General features: G+C 38.6%; 1 protein-coding gene across 4 annotated transcripts in view; it reads left to right on the top strand.

Annotated features, from left to right (window-relative positions):
- chd2 (chromodomain helicase DNA binding protein 2) overlaps positions 1 to 21,738 on the top strand; it is a 52,427-nt gene extending 30,689 nt beyond the window's left edge. For 3 of the 4 annotated variants that reach the window (XM_057835887.1, XM_057835890.1, XM_057835886.1), the window contains 18 exons: positions 46 to 194; positions 263 to 359; positions 427 to 519; positions 3,160 to 3,330; positions 3,498 to 3,667; positions 3,735 to 3,776; positions 5,928 to 6,067; positions 6,134 to 6,272; positions 6,342 to 6,492; positions 7,689 to 7,811; positions 7,887 to 8,006; positions 8,895 to 9,038; positions 9,116 to 9,232; positions 9,305 to 9,483; positions 17,167 to 17,266; positions 17,347 to 17,524; positions 17,912 to 18,158; positions 21,279 to 21,738. In XM_057835887.1, the coding sequence (XP_057691870.1) occupies positions 46 to 194; positions 263 to 359; positions 427 to 519; positions 3,160 to 3,330; positions 3,498 to 3,667; positions 3,735 to 3,776; positions 5,928 to 6,067; positions 6,134 to 6,272; positions 6,342 to 6,492; positions 7,689 to 7,811; positions 7,887 to 8,006; positions 8,895 to 9,038; positions 9,116 to 9,232; positions 9,305 to 9,483; positions 17,167 to 17,266; positions 17,347 to 17,524; positions 17,912 to 18,158; positions 21,279 to 21,561 (2,643 nt within the window). In that variant the 3' untranslated portion in view covers positions 21,562 to 21,738. The remainder of the gene's footprint in view (positions 1 to 45; positions 195 to 262; positions 360 to 426; positions 520 to 3,159; positions 3,331 to 3,497; positions 3,668 to 3,734; positions 3,777 to 5,927; positions 6,068 to 6,133; positions 6,273 to 6,341; positions 6,493 to 7,688; positions 7,812 to 7,886; positions 8,007 to 8,894; positions 9,039 to 9,115; positions 9,233 to 9,304; positions 9,484 to 17,166; positions 17,267 to 17,346; positions 17,525 to 17,911; positions 18,159 to 21,278) is intronic. The other variant, XM_057835888.1, reaches the window with a different exon arrangement.
- The last annotated feature ends 2,364 nt before the right edge of the window (positions 21,739 to 24,102 follow it).

The raw sequence follows: 24,102 nt of genomic DNA, 5'->3' as shown, positions 1-24,102 counted from the left end.
TTAAGTTGTTTGGCAAGAATACAGTCGTATTTGTGCGTTTTGTAGGTGAATATATATCGGCTGGTCACCAAGGGAACGGTTGAGGAGGACATCATTGAGAGGGCAAAGAAGAAAATGGTTTTGGACCATTTGGTCATTCAACGAATGGACACCACTGGCCGGACTGTTTTGGACAGCAACTCTGGCAACACCAAGTAAGGCCTCACAGTCACATGTTTGTTTTTCTTGATTTTTCACACATGCTTTTCCTTTTGTCTTTCAGTTCCAACCCATTTAACAAAGAAGAGCTAACAGCAATTCTCAAGTTTGGTGCAGAGGAACTCTTTAAAGAAGCAGAAGGAGAGGAATCAGAACCTCAGGTACTCCACAAGTTTTACAGTACCTAATTTTTAGAAACTAAACAAGTATGTTGTCATTTTTTTGCAGGAAATGGACATTGATGAGATCCTGAGGTTAGCTGAAACGAGGGAAAGCGATCAGGGTCAAAGTGCCACTGACGAACTCCTGTCTCAGTTTAAGGTGCCTATGCGCTCATTGTATTTCTTTTGATTTCATTAACTAGCTAACACGTTACAAAGCACTTATTTAGCTCATTGGCTGCCATTGACGGCGCTAGACATCAAATCCAGTTTGACTGAGAGAGGCAAAAGAACGCTCGTTCCCAGTCAAAATGGATTGGACGTCTAGCACCATCAATGGCACTGAAAGATGAAAATTCTCTGCCATCCTCTTAGGTTTAAATGAATAGGACATCTGTCTATCATGAGTTGCTTAAAATGAAATTTTAAAAAATTAGGGCTGTCAAACAATTAAAAATCTTAATCGAGTTAATTACAGCTTAAAAATTAATTAATCATAATTAATCACAATTCAAACCATATATAAAATATGCCATATTTTTCTGTAAATTATTGTTGGAATGGAAAGATAAGACACAAGACGGATATATACATTCAACATACGGTACATAAGTAATGTATTTGTTTATTATAACAATAAATCAACAAGATGGCATTAACATTATTAACATTCTCTTAAAGCGATCCATGGATAGAAAGACTTGTTATTCTTAAAAGATAAATGTTAGTACAAGTTACAGAAATTTTATTCTCTTAATGTTTTCGCTTTATTAAAATTGGCAGAATTTTCAATCAAAAAATAAACTAATAGCTCGCCATTGTTGACGTAAATAATAACACCATGCTCACTCATGGTACTAACCCATAAAATCAGTTGGACCCAAACACCAGCAGAGGGCGCCAAACACCAAAAAACAAGTAACAAGCGGAAATTTCACTGTACTGTCATTTTAGTCTGTTTTAGCGGGGCATGTGCGTTAATGGCGTCAAATATTTTAACGTGATTAATTTAAAAAATTAATTTCCGCCCGTTAACGCGATAATTTTGACAGCCCTAAAAACAAATATGTATACAAGTAGTCCCTGGTTTACGGACGAGTTCCGTTCCTGCGCTGGTGATGTAACCTTGATTTCTGCGTTACTTGGAATTAACCCCTTAAATACCTCAAAACACCCTCTAAAAAAATAAATGAATAAATAATTTTTTATTTTTTTTTAAACTATCCAAAAACATGTATAATAAGTCATTGTACTGTCCTCGCCAAGACGTTGGAGCTAAGTCCTAGCTAGACAACGAGCTAAGCTCTGAAATGACGATGTCGGACGTCTGTATGGTTTGCTGATTTTATTCAGATGCTCATAAAATCAACACTTGCAGAATGAAACTAAAATAAAATCAAATTAAATCAGTCTCATTCACAATAACACCAATTCAAATGTGCTTTTACAAGTAACTGCTGATATAGCAATAACAAACTGTTAGCATGTATGAATTAGCGTCCTTACATCATAAAAAAAAAAAAAAAAAATCACATAAACTCGCCCAAGTATTCGGCCACAATTGAAAACACACAATAAACAGTACAAAAGGGGTTAGATAAGCCGTCACATTTTATTCATTTATAATGTTATTGATCAATAAATAAAATATATAAAAAAATATATATAGATACAATAATGATTGATAATTTTAAAAAAATATAGAATTATTATTGAAACTTGGCAGGCATCCACAAAATGGCTGCCACATCCCACAATGCAAAAAAGTTTCACACTGCATTTTGGACTGGCGTATCCGCGATGAATGCAAACTATGTTGTCGCTACACTTGCACGGTCTGTTCACGTGCGCCGAAGCTGAATAAGTGGCTTTAACCAGTGAAAAAGTGTGCAACAGATTTGATTGTATTTAATATGAACAGATGGCGGATTTTTCCGAAACGAACTTTGCTGCAAGATCATAATCAGTAGTGATGCACGATAATGCATTTTTCGACCGATATCGATAATCGATAATTTCCTGCCCCTTCCACCCGATAACCGATAATGTCACGCCGATAATTCTATTCAATTATGTATGTAAAATTTTAAAGTATACAAAGATCAAATGTTACTGTGCAAAAATGTAATTTAGTGCTATTTTTTTCCACATCAAATGTGAACAAGTAGTAAATTCCAACATCTAAACAATGGCAATGACATTGTGTAATGGTAAGCTTTTGGCAACAATTACTTAGAGATTAAACAACCAAGTTGCACAAAAATGCCTTTAAGAGTAAGCCATTCCTAAAATACATCACATTACTACACTGCAAAAACACCTCCTTAAAACTAGTAGAATTGGACAAAACTGTTGATTGCGCACATTTGGAGGCTAAATCATGTATGTAACTATCGGATTGCATTATCGATTGAATTTCGTTTTATCTGCATTATCTGTGTGACGTCATAATTGCCATTATCGGCCGATAATTATCGGTGACTGATATTATCGTGCATCTCTAATAATCAGGACTGCAATTCTTATGTTAAGATCTTTTTTTTTCCTTCCTTTTCTTCCCCACGAATAAGTTTAGAGATCCTACTAACACTATTGCGAAACGTTTTGCCTAACGCCATGCTGAAGAATAAATGCCAGCAACATATGACGCACAACTCAAATGTATTTATGCGGCAATGCGAAGTCTTTATCAACTGAAAATTGTACGTAAACTGAGATTAGATGAGTTCATAATTTAAGAAGAGTTATGCTGTTAAACGCAATCCTTTTTTATGTGCTTTAATTTTTAAAAAATCTGTAGGTAGCCAATTTTTCCAGCATGGAAGAGAGTGCTCCCGACATGGAGGAAAAACCTTCTCGGGAATGGGACGACATCATCCCCGAGGATCAGCGGCGTAAAGTCGAGGAAGAGGAGAAGCAGCGGGAAATGGATCTATTTATGCTGCCTAGAAGTAGAAGCTCCAACAAGCGGGTAATTAACTAATTTGTTGATATTGACGGCGATAGACGTCCCATTCATTTGGAGTCGCGTGATAGCTTGCAGCCCCTCTCAGTCCAAATGAATGAGACTTCTATCGTCGTCAAAGGCATTATATGAGTTAAAACGTCAATTATTCAAAGAATGCGGATTTATGACAGGCTCAAGCCAATGACAGCGACAGCGACGTGGGCTCCAAGCTTAAGCAACATTCTTCCGGCTCCGACAGCGAAACTGACGACAGCGACGAAGATAAAAAACCCAAGAAGAGAGGCCGACCTCGAGCTCGCAAAAACAACGTGGACGGTTTTAATGACGCCGAGATCCGCAGGTCAATATTTAATAGTGATTTGTTGTGTTTTTGTAGAGCCTTATCGATGTTCTTTATCATTTTGTAGGTTTATCAAAGCTTACAAGAAGTTTGGAGCTCCACTTGAACGGTAAGCGTGCATGGGTGACGTTACACGTGTCATTCCAGAATTGGAGGACATTTTACATCCCACACTTCAAATATTAAATAATCCATAGACTAAAACATCCAGTTTCTGTGTTATTTTACTTCTCTGGAGATAAACCACTGTAACTATTGACCCTCTTATCATATCAAGTTATCACAAAATTAAATTTTTTTGACCTCATGACCCCAAAATATAATCACCTCATTTTAAATTACAAATACTTCCAGTTGGATAATAATCCCTTTACAAATTCATGAGTTATCGAGAACACAAACTTATTTCTGACCTTATACCTTTCGATCCTAAAATTTTAATAACCTCTTCAGTTTCATATTTCAAACATACACTGGATACGCTTGATATTGTTCCCTTTATTTGTTCTTAAGTTATCCTAAAAAAAAGCCATAAGGAACCAGATATGTCGTTCATTTACTGGTGGAGGCAATTTTTAAAAATATGCAGTTTCTGGGTAACGGTCAATGTTCTTAAATGTTCTTGTCCTCAGACAAAATCTTTAAAAAGAATGCTTGGACATATATTAACATCATTAACATCCCAGATAATGACAAATTTAGTTGTGGATAAGACTGTGAAATTGAATTTGTATTGTATTTGTTTTGTTGTTGTCTCTTGCGCCTGTAGAAACATTTGCTACAATGAATAAAATATTTCAAATATTAATTAATTATTGGTGGAAAATGTGTACCACAACTTGGATGCAACCTTGTCATGGTAGAAAAAGAAAGCAGTAGGAAAGCTGGAAATAATCAGTTTTCCAAAAGAAACAAATTCATGTCGCTACTTTTAATTGTCATAATGTTATAGAATAGTTTGCCTTGATTAAATTCTTAATTTAACTCATGCAACATGAATATAATCAGACAATTATTTATTTTTTCTTGGCTCATTTTGAGTTCATTTGATCAGTAGTAACAGCTAGCATCTATTCAAGCAAACTTTGTTAGACTTTTATGGATATGATGGGAACGAGAGTTTTTTCCCCCTTTTTTTTAACGCAAAATAGCTTGCTTCTCCTCTTGAGAGATCACTAGCATTAGCATGGATTTGAAATCCTGTTACTAGCTTCTACTCGCATGGAATTCCAATCCTGGTATTGAAAAGTATTGAAAATATCAAATTAACAATGTAATAAAAACTATATCAGTAAGATGACCAAATCAAGCCTTTGAGTATTTAATACCTATATGTAGGAGAAAGCCAAAAAAAAAGGCAAATTCTTCAAGAATTCTAAATCCAAAATACCCTCCAATACTGGAATGACGCAAATCCCATTTAGTTAATGCAAAAAAATTAAGTTTTCACATAGGAGTGCACGATATCCATTTTTTGTAACCGATATTGATAACTTCCTGCCCCTCAAGGCCGATACCGATACGATAACCGATAACATATATAGAATTTTTGAATATACTGTATATTTCCCTGAGTTTTTGAACACATGGAGGTAAAAAATACTAGTGGTGGATTCAGCATAGATTTGCCTTTGACCTAACCAGTTTTTTTCATGATGATATGAACATCATTACAATGAACAAAACAGACAACAACAGTTTTGACTTCAAATGAAGTACCTATAATTCTTTTTTCAAATATATATAATTTGAGTTAATTACAATCAATTAGTCACTGTCATTGAAGATGTGTTCCCCTGAACAATGAGCACTAAAACAAACATACACCCAACAGGTATTGTGCTTTGTCAGCAGATAAAACATTTGGTGCAACAGGAGAGGAGACTGTTGTGGTCTTGGTCCATGAAACAACTTTCTTAACCTATTAATTATAGGACAGCAAGCCTACCAATAACCAAAAGGCCTCTCAATAACTTGTAAACATAACATTGTAAAATGCAAACATTTGGTAATTGCCATAGTAATGTTCATCACTCAGTAATGGAAAAATACGGCATCTAGAACAGTAACAAAACTTTGCATACTGGCAAAACAGGAGTGGAAACAAAATCCCACTGACACAGTGCCAAAAAAATTATATACATTATCGGGCCTATTAATAATGTTATCAGATTTACTGGGATGACGTCATAATTCCTATTATTGGACCAATAATTATTGGGCTGATAATTATTGTACACCTGTATTTTCACACCTCCAGGTTGGAAGCCATCGCCCGGGACTCTGAGCTGGTGGACAAGTCCATCGCAGACCTAAAAAGACTAGGTGAACTCATTCACAGCAGCTGCTTGGCTGCAGTGCAGGAGCATGAGGAACACTTGAAAGAGAACCCAGTTGAAGGTAAACTCTTGTTGCTCATGCCGATTTAGCAAAAATAGCTCAGAGCTGAGAATATGGTCAATGTAGCTAAAGGTCCCGGAAAACGGCGAGGAATCAACATCAAGATCTCAGGAGTGCAAGTCAACGCCAAGTCCATTATACAGCATGAAGAAGAGTTCGAGCCCTTGCACAAGGCTGTCCCGTCTGATCCTGCCCAGAGGAATACGTAAGCAAGCCATTATTTTATTCGAAAGGTTTTAGCACTTTCAGCTGACATTTGTTCACTTCCTGACAGGTTCAAGCTCTCCTGCAGAGTCAAGGTTGCTCACTTCGACGTGGACTGGAACGTGGAGGACGACGCTCAGCTCTTACTGGGGATTTATGAGCATGGATTCAGCAACTGGGATCTGATCAAGACTGATCCTGATCTTAAGCTCTGTGAGAAGGCAAGTTAAACGCAGTGGAACTTTAGGACTGAGCCAGAATGTAAATGGCGAAAATCCAAAATCAGGGTTTCCGTGACACCTTAAAAAGTCTTAAATTTAGCTTATTTTGATCAAGTGTATTAAAACGGTATTGAATTTTGTCTGTTAGGTCTCAAATCCCTTAAATGTTTGTGGCATTGCGTGAAATTGTGTCTGGAGAAATTTTCTTTTTCTCCGGTGCTTTATTAGCCTGGCGGGTTTTTGATGCACCTGCTAGCGTAATGCTAACATTTAATGGTAGAAGCCATTGTAGGAAAAAAAACTACCAATTAAGAAAAAAAAAAAAAAAAAACATTAAAAAGTAGTTAAATAAATTTTGAAAAGATTTGAGATTGCCCAAATAGTGCAAATAGTTGGTAATCTGTTAATGAAAGAAAAACCCACAATGGTCACAAAAATCACTTGAAAATAAAAATGATAACTAAAAAAATATATGGCGGAAAACACAGACAAGACTGAAAAAGCAGTTTCTGCCCTTGCACTTCTCTTTAAAAGAAACGGCTTTATTTTAAGCCAAAACAACTGTTGTGTTTGATAGAACAATATGTCTATATGCTGCCATAGCAGATTCATGGTGCATTAAGCCCCCGAACTATTTTTAATTTACCCGTTTTACCCTGGATACCCCCGTTTACAGACGTCGTGCAACCGTTTTTGTTTCAACCCAGCCATGAAAACAAGGTAAGTAATTATATTTATTATTCAAAATGTCTGTCATTTTTAGCTTAGAATCATTAATTGATGTCTAATATTTTGTTTAAAAAAAAAAAAAAGACAAAAAAATTATTCACTCGCATATTTTAAACTTTTAAACAAATTACGTCACAATGAAAAAAATGGCGTCTGTGGAAAAATTCACAGATATCTACCGCTAAATTGTATTGTCTCAGAGCGGAACTTCAAGTCACCTGAGTGTTTTCTGCCATATAGAAAATTAAAATCGGCCAAAACCTATTAAGTTTTCATTTTTTAATTCAACATAATAATTAAAAAATGCAAATTCGTGAAACTGGACCCACTATGCAATATTAAGTCTGATATTGACGGCGATGGACGTCCAGTCCTTTTGAAATATGAGCATTGGCATCGCCGTCAAAGGCGGCCAATTAGTTAATGGCATGTACAAAAAAGTCAGTTTCTATGTTTCGCCATCACAGATTCTGCCAGACGATCCAAGCAAGAAGCCTCAGGCCAAGCAGCTACAAGGGAGAGCAGAGTATCTCCTCAAGCTGCTCAAAAAGGAACAAGACAGCACAGACGTGTCAAAAACAGGGGACGAGGTAAGCCGACATCCAACATTTATTTTCTCACCGTATTTCCACCCGCGCAACTCACCCAGGCTGCTTGTCCGACAGGTCAAAGTGAGAAAGAGAAAACCTCGGGTGAAGAAGGAGAAGGTCGTCAAGGACGAGCAAGGAAATGACATCTCGTCCCCACGATTGTCAGATAATCCTTCAGAAGAGGGTGAACTCAAAGTAGGTTTAGCAATTTAAGCATCTGGCTTCTTTTGTGTAATTACCTCACACTTTCCAGTGTAATTACCTCACACTTTCCAGAACTCCTAAAAACTTTTCATTTCTCAAATATCACTGTAGTGCTGCAATGATTAATCGATTAACTTAAGTAATTCTATTAGGAAAAAGCTTCGGATAAAATTTTGATGCTTCAAGGATGTTTAATTAGAGTGGCGTTGTAAGGACTTTGTTTTGAAAGTGTTCATATTTAGTTTTATTGATTTGGGTGGATGCACTGCCCTCTAGTGGCAACAGTGAATAAGACAACACTCATCTAACATGGCTGGATGCAGCTGCTCCCTGTTAAGACCAACATAAGACAATTTAAACTGCAATAAATGCAGTAACCTAAAAAGAACCCATTGATTTTTCTAATGACCAACCTGTAGGTGTTAATAAAAAAAAACAAAAAAACATCAGTTTAATTAAAAACAAACTTTTTGTTTAAAAAATAAAATAAAAAAGCGTTTGAATGGAAAAATTTAGTTGACTCAAAAAAAAAAAAAGCATTTGAACACTGTTTTTATTTGATTAAAAATATTTTCTTTGTTTGAAACAACTTTTTTGATTGAAGTAATGTTTTGTGTTTGGTAGGACAATTGTGTCTTTACAATTCAATGAAGAAAGAAAAAAAATCAATAAATAAAACCAAAATGAAAAATATTAATAATAATAATAATAATAAAAAATCTGATGTCCACATATGTGACAACCAAACCTTTTTTTTTTTTTTTTTAATTACTTTTTTTAAATTACCCAAAAATAGTCTATTGCTCTATAAAATGTTAAAGCAGATGTGTGAATCTTAAAATCAGGACTGGAATTTTCAAAATCGCATGTATATTCGAGCAGGAGGAAGGCTCCGAAAAGTCTCCAGCCAAGAAACGACAGAAAAAGAAGGACAACAAGGAGAACAAGGAAAAACAGGGAACCACGAAGAAGGAGAAAGAAGGGCATAAAGAAAAGAAAGGCAACAAGGCCAGGAAAGAAAAGGTTATTCACTTTTGGTCGCTAATTGTTTACAAAGATTATTGCGGCTTGGCATCAATGCGCTAGTTTGCATTTTTCAGGCCAAAGGATCCAAAGCAAGGAAAAGTCAAGGACCGGTTCACATCACGGCAGGTTCCGACCCTGTTCCCATCGAAGGAAAGGAGGAAGACGAACTGGACCAGGAGACTTTCAGTATTGTGAGTTTGAAAAGAGCCAAAACCCACTTACGTCATGTTTTGAAAATGATTTTGAATCATTTGTTTGAAAAGTGCAAGGAGCGCATGAGGCCAGTGAAGAAGGCGCTGAAGCAACTGGACAAACCGGACGAAGGCTTGTCAGACCAGGACCAGCTCCAGCACACACGCACATGCCTGCTGAAGATCGGAGACCGTATTACAGAGTGCCTTAAAGCCTACAGCGATCCAGAGCATGTGAAAACATGGCGACGGTAAGATTATTACACTGTAATTGCTATATGCAGTCAAGTATAGGGATGCACTGGTCACAATTTTTTTTTTGTCATGAACAACAGCATGTGCCTTTAACTCATTGGCTGCCATTGACAATGATAGACAACCAATCATGTGGCTCTTTTCATCCTTCTATGAATTGAAATGAGTTTATTATTAGTAGATGTCTAATCCATTTGAATGAATGTTCATTCACTGCCACCCTCCCACCTCAAATGGATTTGACGTCTATTGCCATCAATGGCAGCCAATTAGTTAATATTCCAGTCAGTCTTGTCTTATTGAACATGGCATGTTGATCAATACTCTTTAACTTCATATGCAATAACCCCCCCCCCCCCCCCCCCAAAAAAGTAGAAGAAAAAATTGAAAATTCGAAATTCTAACTAGGGATGTCTCGATGCTGAAATTTTGACTTCCGATCCAATTTTTTTCAAGATGTTTTAGACCAGTGAAAATAATGCAACCAGTAAATGACAGGTTTGTATTAAAATGAGACCTGCTTGTACTTCCATAACAAATTGTCTGTTATAAATCTTCATTTACCAAAAAGTTCAAATGCAGCAGTATTTAGCTTTAAAGAAAAAATAATCACAGCGTTTAAAGCAGTACTTCTCAAATAGTGGGGCGGACCCCCCCCAGGGGGGCACAGAGCAATGCTTGGGGTGGTGCATGTGACCTTGGGGAACATACATTTTTGTCATACTAGAATTAAGTGCAATTGCACATCCACTCGGTGTTAGTGCCACTCTCATTTTCCGCATGTGTGCAGTATTTTTGAACAAAACAAGAGCACACAGCAAAGAGCTCTGGAGATATGAAAAGCTTAGACAAGGAAATATGACGACGCATGTATAGCATTTAGCTTTGACTTTTAGTACAGTGGGAGACAAGGAAAGACCAGACTGTTTACTTTCGCAGCGGACAGCAGGAATTATTTTTTTTCAGCGAGTGCCAAATATTGCCAACAATCCTCCTGCTTTGTTAGTGTTACATCAGTAAACCAGCGAGCACTGTCAGCATCATATAAAGTGGCATACCAAGCTGATCAGTGCAAAATAATAATAAATAAAATAAAAACTGTCATTCTGTCGAATGACACTGTCCTTCTTGTTGTATTAATTTTAGTTTTTTTGGTCTAATTGTTCAACATATTGTCTTAATGAGTTAATGTTGCTAATCAATTAGAATTTATTATTTAATGATTTTATTAATTTTTATTTTTCAGCATCAAAAAGTCTCAAAAAATGTATCTTGGGTGTATTTTTACAGAATGGATGTGTTTTTTTTTTTACACTTTATTGTAAGTTGATCCATTTTACTTTTTTCTTTAATATTAAAAAGAACACAATGTATATTATGCAGAGTTGTACTTATAATGATAAGAATTGTAAATACAAATTATACTACAGTATATTTACAGCGGTGGCAGAGAGTTGGGGGGGGGCATGGAACGTTTACGTCTTCCTGGGGGGGGGGGCGCGCGTAACAGAAAATAATTGAGAAGCACTGGTTTAGAGAAATGGATCAATTCATAGACAGTTATACCCGGCTTCTAACTCTTGATATATTTCACAGTTTAACTCTTTATAATGCCGGAAGTGTGAAGGTGAGCCAAATATGTGCCCTCACTAAACAGGTATTATCTGACAATGACAAAAGAAAGACAGGCTAATTATCCCCTCTAGCCGGCCTCAAAACAGTTGACACACAGTGACTATAGGGACACAAAATTAAAATTCCACTCCTTCACACATTAACGTAATAAAGAGCGGCAAATGTGAACGTTTCTATTTGAATCAGAATGTATGAAAATACACAACAAGTGCATTTATATACTCATATTCATGATTATGAATATCCACGACTAAATGCTATTGGGCTACTGTGGCTAACTGACTCTAGAACAGTGGTTCTTAACCTAGCTTCGACCAAACCACAGGTGTTCGAGAAGTAAGTCAGCAGGGTTCGGCAAAGTTTCAGACACACAGGGCCTTATTTTTATACGCTGACGAAAGAGATAGATATAGTGGGGCAAATAAGTATTTAGTCAACCACTGATTGTGCAAGTTCTCCCACTTGAAAATATTAGCGATGCCTGTAATTGTCAATATGGGTAAACCTCAACCATGAGACAGAATGTGGGGGGGGGGGGAAACTGAAAATCACATTGTTTGATTTTTAAAGAATTTATTTGCAAATCATGGTGGAAAATAAGTATTTGGTCAATACCAAAAGTTCATCTCAGTACTTTATGTACCCTTTGTTGGCAATAACAGAGGCCAAACGTTTTCTGTAACTCCTCACAAGCTTTTCACACACTGTTGCTGGTATTTTGGCCCATTCCTCCATGCAGATCTCCTCTAGAGCAGTGATGTTTTGGGGCTGTCGTTGGGCAACACGGACTTTCAACGCCCTCCACAGATTTTCTATGGGGTTGAGATCTGGAGACTGGCTAGGCCACTCCAGGACCTTGAAATGCTTCTTACGAAGCCACTCCTTTGTTGCCCTAGCTGTGTGTTTGGGATCATTGTCATGCTGAAAGACCCAGCCACGTCTCATCTTCAATGCTCTTGCTGATGGAAGGAGATTTTCATTCAAATCTCTCGATACATGGCCCCATTCATTCTTTCCGTTACACAAATCAGTCATCCTGGTCCCTTTTGCAGCCCCAAACCATGATGTTTCCACCCCCATGCTTCACAGTGGGTATGGGGTTCTTCGGATGCAATTCAGTATTCTTTCTCCTCTAAACACGAGAACCTGTGTTTCTACCAAAAAGTTCTATTTTGGTTTTATCTGACCAATACACATTCTTCCAGTCCTCTTCTGGATCATCCAAATTCTCTCTAGCGAACCGCAGACGGGCCTGGACGTGTACTTTCTTCAGCAGGGGGACACGTCTGGCAGTGCAGGATTTGAGTCCCTGGCGGCGCATTATGTTACTGATAGTAGCCCGTGTTACTGTGGTCCTAGCTCTCTGTAGGTCACTCACTAGGTTCCCCCGTGTGGTTCTGGGATTTTTGCTTACCGTTCTTGGTATCATTTTGACGCCACGGGGTGAGATCTTGCATGGAGCCCCAGATTGAGGGAGATTATCAGTGGTCTTGCATGTCTTCTATTTTCTAATAATTGCTCCCACAGTTGATTTCTTTACACCAAGCGTTGTACCTATTGCAGATTCAGTCTTCCCAGCCTGGTGCAGGTCTACAATTTTGTCTCTGGTGTCTTTCGGGAGCTCTTTGGTCTTAGCCATAGTGGAGTTTGGAGTGTGACTGACTGAGGTTGTGGACAGGTGTCTTTTATACCGATAATGAGTTAAAACAGGTGCCATTAATACAGGTAACGAGTGGAGCCTCGTTAGACCTCGTTAGAAGAAGTTAGACCTCTTTGAGAGCCAGAAATCTTTCTTGTTTGTAGGCAGAGGTTGCGCTAGACTTTTTCGTTGTCTGTCATTTTGACTGACAGGGTCATAAAAATCCGGTCATAATCTATTTTTACCAGTCACTTAAATTTTTAAAATGGTGATAATGACATTGTGGTGACCCTTTGGCATAATTCACCTTCCGTACTTGTGTGTCCATTTGGCCGAGCGCGTTACTGGCTACGACACAGTCACGTGACAGAGACATTTAAGAACCGCGCGCGTTCCGGCGTGAATAGACAGTTCACAGAGAGCAGCAGAGCTACAGCGGTTGGACACAGCAATTCGAGCTAACAAGACTCTTAACATTGCATACCGCTTCAAGTAGTGATGGCCAAATGAAGCCTCATGAAGCAATGAAGCTTTGCCACCAATCGGTTTGCACATGTAGCAAAGCTTCATTGTGCTTCATTTACTCTATGGCGCCATCAAGTGGTCTACAACAGGGGTCCCCAACCTATTCCACTAAGGCCCACTGTGGGTGCAGGATTTCATTCTTACCAAACAAGATGACATCACTTTTTCCCCAATCTGGTGTTTTACAAGTGCAATCAGTTGATTGCAGTCAGGTGTGGCTTGTTTTAGCAGAAGCCTCATTGGTTCAACTGCCTCTGCTGGATCAGCCGGAACAAAAACCAGGACCCACAGTGGGCCTTGAGGACTGCATTGGAGACCCCTGGTCTACAAGCCCAAGTGGTCAACATTTTTAAGAATTCAATGGTTATTTGATTATGACAAAGATATGAATGTGCTTATGTTAGTAATTTAGTATGTGAACAAAATACAACAAGTGCTAAGGATAATTTGTTATTCATTTTTGTTGAGAAATAATAGCTTTCCCACAGTGGCTGGCTTTAAACGGTTTCTTTTTTTGGACAATATTTCACCAGCTTTAGAAAATATTCTTTCACAAGGCACAGATGAAGCTGGGGTGCAGATAAATGTGTGTGCCAGTTTATATAAATTTGGGTAGGTATTCTTTTGTGCCTCCCAGTACACTAATGGATTGTTCATTCTGTTGATGTTTGGTTCAGATAGGTACACACACTCACATTTATATTAATGTAGTTCTTCTCCCTTACCTTATTGAAAGCAATCAAATGAAAATGTTCCCATACAGGGGAGGGTCGCTTTTTTTGCGCAGTTTCCATCGCAAGCAAAGGACAAGGCTCGAAAAAAGATTGCACTGGTTGCACTGTTGCGCACAGATCATGTAACAAGTACAGGAGCCCGAAATGCACAAAATGTGAGATAACAGGCGATCGCCATTGCGTTTTGCAACCAATTTATACCGTAGTCTGTAGCCTACTGTGTTTGCAATGCGCGCCGAACGTCGGATCACTTCCGAAGCGTTGAAGAGATTCAGCCGGCCGGCGAGGCTTCTCACGACATCATTTCCGGGTTTTGCCGAAATGACGCGCGCCTCGCTACAAGCTTCGTGGAAACACCCCTCCCATTACTCGACACAAGCTTCGGAACCCCGGCCCATTTCGTCCCATCACCAGTATTTAGTTTTCATTCAAATTAATATTCTGTCCGAACAAGCTTAACAGAGAATCCACACCGTGCCATCACACATCAAGCAGATGAATATGTAACTTTTTCGCCGCAGTGACAAAAACAGCTGACTGTGGCCCAGGTAGGTATGGAACAATGAAATTAATAGTTCACCTGCTGTGGCCTGAACGCAGTCTTCCTCATGGTGCGCATGGACTTGAATTGCGTGCCCGCTTGTGCAGTCCCTGTTTTTTCACCTCTTTTATCAACACCATAGTCGTTTTGGGGCTTTTTGAAGAAACTTCGGACACTCAGTTGCCCTGACATTTTTCCAGAGTAAAGCCAACGACGACATGCATCAAGAGAGACAATAGCTAATTAATATGCCCACTCGCCACCCTGTGGTCTGGGGTGTGAATTGCAACCTGTCAAAATGACTGATGGACTTCAGTTTTTTCCGTCACCGTTTTAAAAAATCGGTCAACGACGGAAAATATTCGGTTAACGCGACCCCTGTTTGTAGGTAACCAAATACTTATTTTCCACTATAATTTCGAAATAAATTATTTAAAAATCAAACAATGTGATTTTCAGTTTTTTTTTTCCACATTCTGTCTCTCATGGTTGAGGTTTTCCCATGTTGACAATTACAGGCCTCTCTAATCTTTTCAAGTAGGAGAACTTGCACAATTGGTGGTCGACTAAATACTTATTTGCCCCACTGTAGATGGATAATTTCCACAAGAAAAGGAGGTTGGTTGTGCGTTGTAGCCCGATTGCGTGGAATTGGGGATCATCCCAAATCTTCCGAGGGCAGTCCGTATTTGCCTTCCTACATGTCCACCGTCGAGGAAAAGGACATGGCTTTGATTACGTGGTTTGTTGCCGCTGCTTGTAAAATCTCTATATAGCCACTCTTTTACTCGTTTAATTGTCGTAGTTTTTGGTTATGTGTTCAATGAATGCATGTTTTAATTTGTTTTAGACTAGGTTTTGGACTTATTTACCCCCAAATTACGGGCTTTATTCAATTTCTTTCAACTGTTAAGGCTGATTTATTCTTCCGCATTGCGGTGACGCTGGACCTACGCCATTAACGTAGACCCGATTTGGACCCTACACCATGGCCTAATGTGCACCTCCAAAAAATCCTGACTACGTGTCACGTCAACGTGTCGTGAATGTCAAAGGACTGATTTGTCCGCTGCCATTCACAAACATTCAAACACTTCAGCAAACGTCTTGCGTCGCCTACGCCTCAACATTTGTATTAACATTTGTTGTTCAATATTGATTAGCCTCAACTCCAAATACACGTGTTCCATCTCCGTTGCCATTGCTGTCTGTAACCAGAGGAAAACTAAAATATCTTGACAAGAGTCCACCAAAACGATGCAAAGACTAAACTACGCTGCTTTAGTGGATTGGCGGTGAATTAAAGAGCAACGCTTTCCCTTGATGCAGAACTTCGAATGACGACGTAGGGTCAACGCTGTCGTTCGGCAGAAAAATAAATCCGCCTTTAGCCCTCTACCTAATTTGCTCAGTTGAAGGCTGACTCACACTTGGTATGATTAAGTATAATAGACATACAGGCAGCGTGGACTATGCGGATGATAAAAAAAAAATGTGCATCATTTCACGCCTTGAAAATTGTATGCTATGATGCGACAACAAAATGAGAATGTAAACATGAAAATAAAAACTGTATGAAATGAGTTTCATTTTCCAACATGGCATAATTATTTATAGTAAATTTGAAGAAATTTAAACAGTAATTCACTTAGATATTAGCTTGCAAGCGTAGCTATTACAGGTGTGCGAAATTTCCGATTCTTAGATTATTCGCGATTCGGTCGTGGAAGATTGAAGAACGATTCACAAACATCCAAATTCCGAATTTTAAATATGTCAGGTAAAGCGGAACTAAAACACAGTCAGCGCGGTCTTGGGACGCAATGAAGAACGGACCAGGAGTAAACATCATGCTTGTCATTACCCGGGTAATGACAATGCTCAACTCACGGCTCTGGTTCAACTCATACTGCTAGATAAAAAAACAATAATACCTGACTGCTGCTGAAAGCCGCTACAAACTACGCCCACATAATGCTACGGTAGATATCACATGTATAAAGAAGTAGATGCGAAATGACAGACTTGCCGGCGTTAGTGAACATCCGCCATCTTAAAGCAGTAGACTTCCCTGGAAGACTGTTGTAGCGAACCTTCCAAGCGAACCTAATTAACTTTTTATCTAAAATATTCGTAAAAATCATTAATCTTGACTTGAATCGATCTTTAAAACAGTTTTCAAACTTTCACTTGTCAAAAGTAGACAGAAGGGAAATTATGGAATAACGGGAGCGATTTTATTTACTGTTTTGAACTGTTCACTTGATACTGAAATAGTCGTTTATTTAAGCCTGAGAGGCTTTTTGTACAGTTTTTGTAACTAATGTACGAAACATTAAAAGCAGCTAATAGCTTGCGGGCGGGGGGGTCACCAATAATCGATTTATAATCAAATCGTAGCCTCTGAATCGTAATCAAATCGTTATGTGCCCAAAGATTCCCACCTCTAGTAGCTATACGTTAAACAACGTTGAGAACCACTGCTGTAGATGCTATCAGCGGACAAGATCATTTTTATTTTTAGTCATCGACCGATCACCGATGCCCCCAAAATTTAAGAAGATTCTACTAATACTACTAAAATGACACTCTTTGTTTTCCACAGAAACCTCTGGATTTTTGTGTCCAAATTTACAGAGTTTGGCGCTAAGAAGTTACACAAGCTCTACAAAATGGCCCAGAAGAAGCGTTCACATGAAGAAGAGGCAAGTCATCTTGTTCATTTTCTTCATCTTCTTGTTCTTTGCATTCTCATCCTCGTTTGGCTTATTTTGGACCCTTACAGAAGGAACACAAGAAGAAGGACGACTCCACCGGGAGAGGAAAGTCTATCCGGCCGGACGCTTCAGCGTCCAGTCGTGACTCGTCGGGTCCGCAATCGGGGTCTCACTCCATGCAGTCTGGCCCGCACGGACATCACAGAGATTACAACATGGGTGCCAAACGACATTTTCCCAACGACGGTAACATACTTTAAACTCTTTCTGACTTGATCAGAGGTTTGTCACTAGTTGACATCCAATCTATTTGAAGTGGGAGGGTGGCAGCTTCAAATAGACATATAGTGCAAATAGTGCATTCAATGGCAGCCAATGAGTAAAAAGTTTGTATTCTTTTATTATTTCCTTTGCCACTAAAGAAAGCACTTAAGAATAACTGATTTTTTGTGTTAATTACTAAATTATAATCAAGAATTTACATGTTTGTAAAATTCAAAATGTTTTGCAGTTTTCCCATTTTGTTAAGAAATACACCGTATTTTTAGAGTTGTTTTGAAATACTTTTCTACTCCATCCATGCTCCACACCATGCTCACATCAATGATTTCCACTGTAAAAATGTGCTGACAGAGCGGGGGGACTGGCAACGGGAGCGCAAGTATAACCACCCGGGCAACAGCAACCAGTCATGGCAGGGCGAGCGGCACCACCCGTACGACGGCCACCGCTATAAGGACCACTACAGCGACCGGCACGCCCATGGTGACTCCTACCGCAGCTCGGGCGGTTACCGCAACAACAACACGCCGAGAAAGAGGCCCTACGACCAGTACGGCAATGAGAGGGATCACCGGTCGCATCGGCCCTACTACGACAGGTAAAAAATATATTCAATTATGAAATGCATTAGACTGGGATACACGTCCAATCCATTTGAACTGGATTTGAACATGATCTGCTGCCACAAAGGAATGATTTTCATCATCGATTCATTGCTGATTATTTTTGTTATGAGTCAACTAATGGGGTCGTATGTAAATCACAATATTTACTGCCGTATTATGTTAGAAAATAAAAGTGCATGGAGAAAAGTTGGACTATGAATACTATGTGACTATGAAAGAGTTATTTTTTCCAAAGTAAAAGCAGTTTTTTCAAAGATTTTGAGTAATTGCAAAAACGATCAGATTTCTTATAGTACTAAAGAAACAAGAACATTTTAGTTATTTTTGGGATATTTTAAATGATAAAATGTATAATTATTTTTTTTTTAATTAAGTAAATATTTTTTTCATTAATTATGTCCTTTTTTGTTTAAAGTATTTTAAATTGTTTTAAAATAAAAACAAAGTAATATTGGCAGGTATTTTTTTCTTTTTTGAAATTAAAAAAGTATTCTTTTTTTTTTCAATAAAAAGTACACGTTTCAAAAAATGCAATTAATAAAAAATAAGGCAATGTACTGTTTTGCTTATTTGGAGTATTTTGTTTAAATAAAGGACAATAAAAAACAATATTTTTTCCTATTTTTAAAAATGTTTTCCTTTTGGTTTTAATTTAGAAAAAATACATTTCAAAAAATGAAATGAAGAAAGTTAATTGTTTTGTATTTAAACTATTTAAATAAATGAAAAGAAATGGATAAAAAATATTTCACCCTCTTTTCTTACATGTAAAAAAAATTAAATATTAAAAAGTCAACAATTTCTCAAAACTGAATCGATTATCCAAATGGTGACAATCCAATTGCCAGTAGGGGTGTGACAATACATCGAAAGGTGATATATCGCGATACTTTGTTGCACAAAAGTTTATCGATATGCTCCCACAGAGAAAAGGGAACCAACAGGTTGCTACCAAAATCTTCCAATAGAATATTGTCTATGTTAGCGCACTGCCTGCAACAGGAAACGATGTGAGATGTAGGAGTGCAACGGTTTGCAGTTCAAAGCCGAATCGTACGGTTCGCCCTGTATGGTTCAATACGCCTTTATGAACCGCGCTTTTTCGGTTTTGCTATTAATTTATTCCGAACGCTTGTGGAATGAATTGGTTGAGCTCTGTGTGCGACGTGAAGCACAGCTGTGGAGAAATTCCCGCCCCGCCGCAAGTAAATGTCCGATCGCTGTCAAGCGCCTGTGTAATAGAAGCCGAGTAACGCCCTCTCTCGCTTACGAGCGAAGTGAAAGTGAAACAAGAAAGAAAACAAAAAGCTATGGCGAGCGGAGGAGTGGAGAGACAGAATTCTGAGGAAGCACTGGCTTCTTTCAAATCTGCGTTGTGGCAACATTTCGGTTTCCCCGTGGACTACAATGCGGTGGGAGAGAAAATAGGAGGGAGAGAAAATATTGAAAAAAAAAAAAAAAAAAACAATTTGCAAGCATTGCTCAGCGCTTATAACACAACACTTATAACATGACTCCGCCACCTCAGCCGGCATCACCCACAGATATCACTTTCTCAGAGCAGGACCCCGGAGATGACACCAGTGAAAACACACCGCACGCTTTGTTGATTTATTTGCAACGCTTGACCCGCATTACATTGTTCCCTCGCGGACATATTTCTCCAACAACGTATTCCCCGACATTTATGAAATGGCACGCAAAGCCATCAAAGATGACTTCGCTAAAGCACATAGTTTCGTTGTGACCACTGATAGTTGAACGTCCCATGCTACAGAGTGCTACTACCTAACTGTGACGGTCCACTATAATTCATACCTGTCAAGTTGTACGGTCTCGGCGTAATTTGTGCAAGTGTGCACGGATTTTTAAATGTGTACGCCCTATGTTACATTTGAATTCTGTACGTTTTTCTTGCATTACGTTTTTTTTCCTCTGTTCATTAATACGTTGGTTGAATGACGCGAGAAAAGTCAGAGGCACGGAGAGGGAAGAGTGTTTGTTGTGACGCTGTAGCAAACGCGATGCTAGGCTAGGTGGCTCCAATATTTCCTGACTGTAGCCGACAGCCTACAACCTACGCCTAGATATCTCATGCATATAGAATTACATGCGAAATGACAGACTTGGTAGCGTTAGTAAACAGCCGCCATTTTAGAGCAGTAAACTTCTCAGAAAGGCTCTGTTGTAGTGAACCTTCCTAGTGAACCTAAGTAACTTTTTATCTAAAATACTCCTAAATCGTCAAAATCTTGACTTGAGTCTATTTTTAAATGATGAAACAGTTTTAAAATTTTCACATGTCAGAAATAGACATAAGGGAACTACTGCAAAAACGGAAGCAATTTTATCAACTTTAACGGTTGATTCAGGACATTAAATGACCTCCAAACATAGCAAAGGTTGCTGTTTTTTTTTTTTGTGTTTTTTTTTTTTTTTTTTTTAAATGGAAAAAAAAAAAAAACATGAAAGGTAACACCAGTTACTTTGCCAAGTAACTTTTTTACTACTGTGTGTGTATTTCAGTAGTCAGTCACTAAACTAGCCAAAGAGCAAAAAGGTATTTTAACAGTTGAACATGTTTACATTTGAGCAAAAAGGTATTTTAACAGTCGAACATGTTTACATTTTAAGTGTTTATTTCATTTTCTTAAAAGCAAAATAAAGGCAGTTTAAAAAAAAAAAAAAAAAATGCTAAAAGCAAACCGAAACCGAACCGAAACAGTGATCCCAAAACCGAGGTTCAAACCGAACCGTGGGCTAACTGAACTGTTGTACCCCTAGTGAAATGCCTAAAAAAAACTGGTTGCCTGGCTCTATGGCTGCCACTAACAGCCATAGACATCCAATGGGTTTTAAGAACCCTCCCAGTTTAAATGGATTGGACGTCTAATAGTGTTTCTCTTTCCAATTCACAGAAGGAGGAAAATAGCTTGTTTTTCTGTTCATTAGTTGTTGTTGAATATTTTTAAATTATTTCCTGATAATTGTATCGCCATATCATAAGATCATCGTTATCGTAAGCCTTGCATTGCAAATTGTATCATGAGTTGCCCAGAGGTTCCCACCAAGTAACCTTTGGTCCATTTCAGCTCCAGGCACCAGGACCCGAAAAGACGGCGTCCTGACGACTTCCGCCCCAACTACCACCACCCGGGACGCGAGGGCCCTTCTCAGGACTTCCGTCGGATGCCGGACCACCGGCCATCACTGCCGCCAGGCCCGGACCACTACAACAGACCCTTCCTAGGGGACAAACCCCCGCCTCTGGACCCGCGTTCACCTCAGGCCCAAAAGTCCCCGCACGAAGTCCTCTCGTCTCCGGCGGACCCCAACGCTCCGGCCGAGCTCGCCTGGAACAACAGAAAGAACTAAAAGTTTGGACCGGACCACTGATAAGCTGAAAAGACAGACAACCACCACCCTCATTGAAGTGACTGGACGCTGTGGAATGGCTGCTTAGTCCCATGGACTACATTTTTTAGGCTGAATTTAGGACGCAATGAACTCTTGACTGACCTTAAAGTGCCTGATGGATTTTTTTTTTTTTTTTTTTTTAAACTACAATAGGAGGATTTTTCTTTTCAGTCTCCGCGCTTCACTCTGAATGTCATCGTGTATCGTCACATGCACCCCCACTCCTATCTGTTATATGGTTAAAAAGTGTTGGTAAATTGCTGAGAAATATTCCAGATTGGAAACTTTCCGCGGGAATTCCATGCTCAAAATTTGTTGTCACAACTCAAAGCCAACAATCACTCAATCGACAACTCGTAACTATCAAGTCAACGTAGCATAGTCAGGATTATGCTAAAATCACTTTTTCTCACAAAGTTCCTTCAGTTTTACTTGTTTAGTTACTGACCAGAGCATCAGCACGAGGAGCATGTTTGATAAAGCAACAATTGAGTAACTAAGCACCAAATCATGCTAAATAGCCCTTTATTCACCTCCATGCTTAATTTTCATGAGTCTTCATTTAGAAAGTGTTTCTGTCAGCTACTAATTCATCTATTTCTTGTACCAGAACATGCAAAATAGCCCTATATTCAATTCATTCCAAGTTTAATATTCTATTGGAAAGTTTTCAACTTGAACTCATTGCCTGCCATTGACTGTGAAAGATGAACTAAGAGTTGCTTTAAAATGAGCTGATTTTTTACATTGACTGTACGGTAACTGTCAAATTACTATGTAAAACTCTAAGGAGAAACCTCAACCTTCATACTGTTCTAATGGTGTTAATGTTATTTCAAAATGGCGGACAAAGCAATCGCCGAACAGTCAACAACGCACCTACAGTACATTTCCCGAGTTGGACATTTTTTTTAACAAAAGAAAAATACAGAGGCCAAGAAGTGTCAGGCAAATTGCAAGTACTGAAGTCTTGCAAAAGAAAAAAACGTGAAAGCTAATAACAGTAACACGAACGCAAAACGACTACAACGGAAGTAGAGTTTCGACAAGCAGATTTACAACGATACAGTGGTAGTTTTCGCTGCTTTGTAACTATAGTTATCTAGTAGAGATTGTTTTATGCTGTTCGCAGCTAACATTAGCATCGAGTAGAGCTAGTGTAGTTCTGACTTTTAGCCGCTAACGTTATATGCCGTTCACAGCTAATGTTAGCATCCAGTAGAGCTAGTGTAGTTCTGACTTAGCTGCTAATGTTAGCCATTTAGACAGGAAAGTTACAACGGAAGTGTTGTACGCCCACATGCTTCTGCAACAGAAATAAGCACACACCCACGTCTGACCGGCTAATGTGAGAGCTACAACCACTGCTACTGGTTGCTAACGTTTGTAAGTCTACCTCTCTTGTAAATGTGTACTTTTTTTTAGGTCATTTTGGGTTCGTATTGCATGCATTAGTATTTGCCACACAGTTGCCGACCACCGTAGAAAAAACTCATGGTACACTTACAAAAATATTGCCAAAAAGTATGTAGTCTGACTCCCTTGACTCAGAAATGTGTTTGTTTAGTGTCAGTCAAAGCAGCTGTAGCGTAGCTGTTGTGTTGTTAGACTGCCGAAACACAGTCATGCTATTGCTAGCATTTGAAGTAACATTCATACAAATTTAATGGCTAATTTTCAGCAGCACTTTGTGATTCCCTGCGGTGAAAATAATTATTTCTACAACATCACTGAGAAGACCTCAATGAAATCGAAATGAACGAAGTATTTGTTGCCTTGTCACACGAAGACGTCACTGCTATAATTTTCCTACTGTGTTAATGAATGCGTCATTTGCATTTTGTAGACATTTACTGAGTGGTAAACAAGGCCCACCCTTTTGTTTGTGCCTTATTGATGGCTGGAACAGTACAGTATAGTATTTCATGTACCCTACTGTGGGGGAAGGCTACCTAGTTAGCATTCTTGCACGCAGGAAACAAATCAGTATCGCTTCAAAACGTGAAAAATGTAATGTTATACCGTGAGGAGTTTCCCGCAGACCAAACACTATTTCGGTTCAGGTATACAAATTAGGTTTTCTGTCCTAAAAATCGGCGACTGGTGTTGTAATATGCTGCTCGTTTACAGTGCAAAGTGTTTTAGATTAAAACATTTTAAAAGGAAGACAATCATGTCTTCGGATAACGCGAAAACCACGTTAAGTGTTTAATCGTCATGGTAAAATGTCAGTATTTTCACAAAATGAGATCTATTGTGTGAAAATTGGAATTTTTCCACGTTGAGACTTGATCATGTTTGTCATGTTAAAACGTTAGAATGTGATACCGAGCTTTTTCTGCTGCAGCAATCCATTTAAAAATATTCCTCCCGCATTCTAAAACAAAGCCCCAATGAAAAATCACCCGAATTTAGCTCTCTCAAATGAACTCTAAAATGCCAAATTGTGGCTTTCCTGGATTTAAGGACAAAATGTTACCCCGTTTTCAATTTCAAAAC

The sequence above is a fragment of the Corythoichthys intestinalis genome, chromosome 5, assembly GCF_030265065.1.
Source record: "Corythoichthys intestinalis isolate RoL2023-P3 chromosome 5, ASM3026506v1, whole genome shotgun sequence".
NCBI lineage: Eukaryota > Metazoa > Chordata > Actinopteri > Syngnathiformes > Syngnathidae > Corythoichthys > Corythoichthys intestinalis.
Note: the sequence above shows the minus strand (reverse complement) of the source record. Positions and strands in the feature narration are given on the sequence as shown.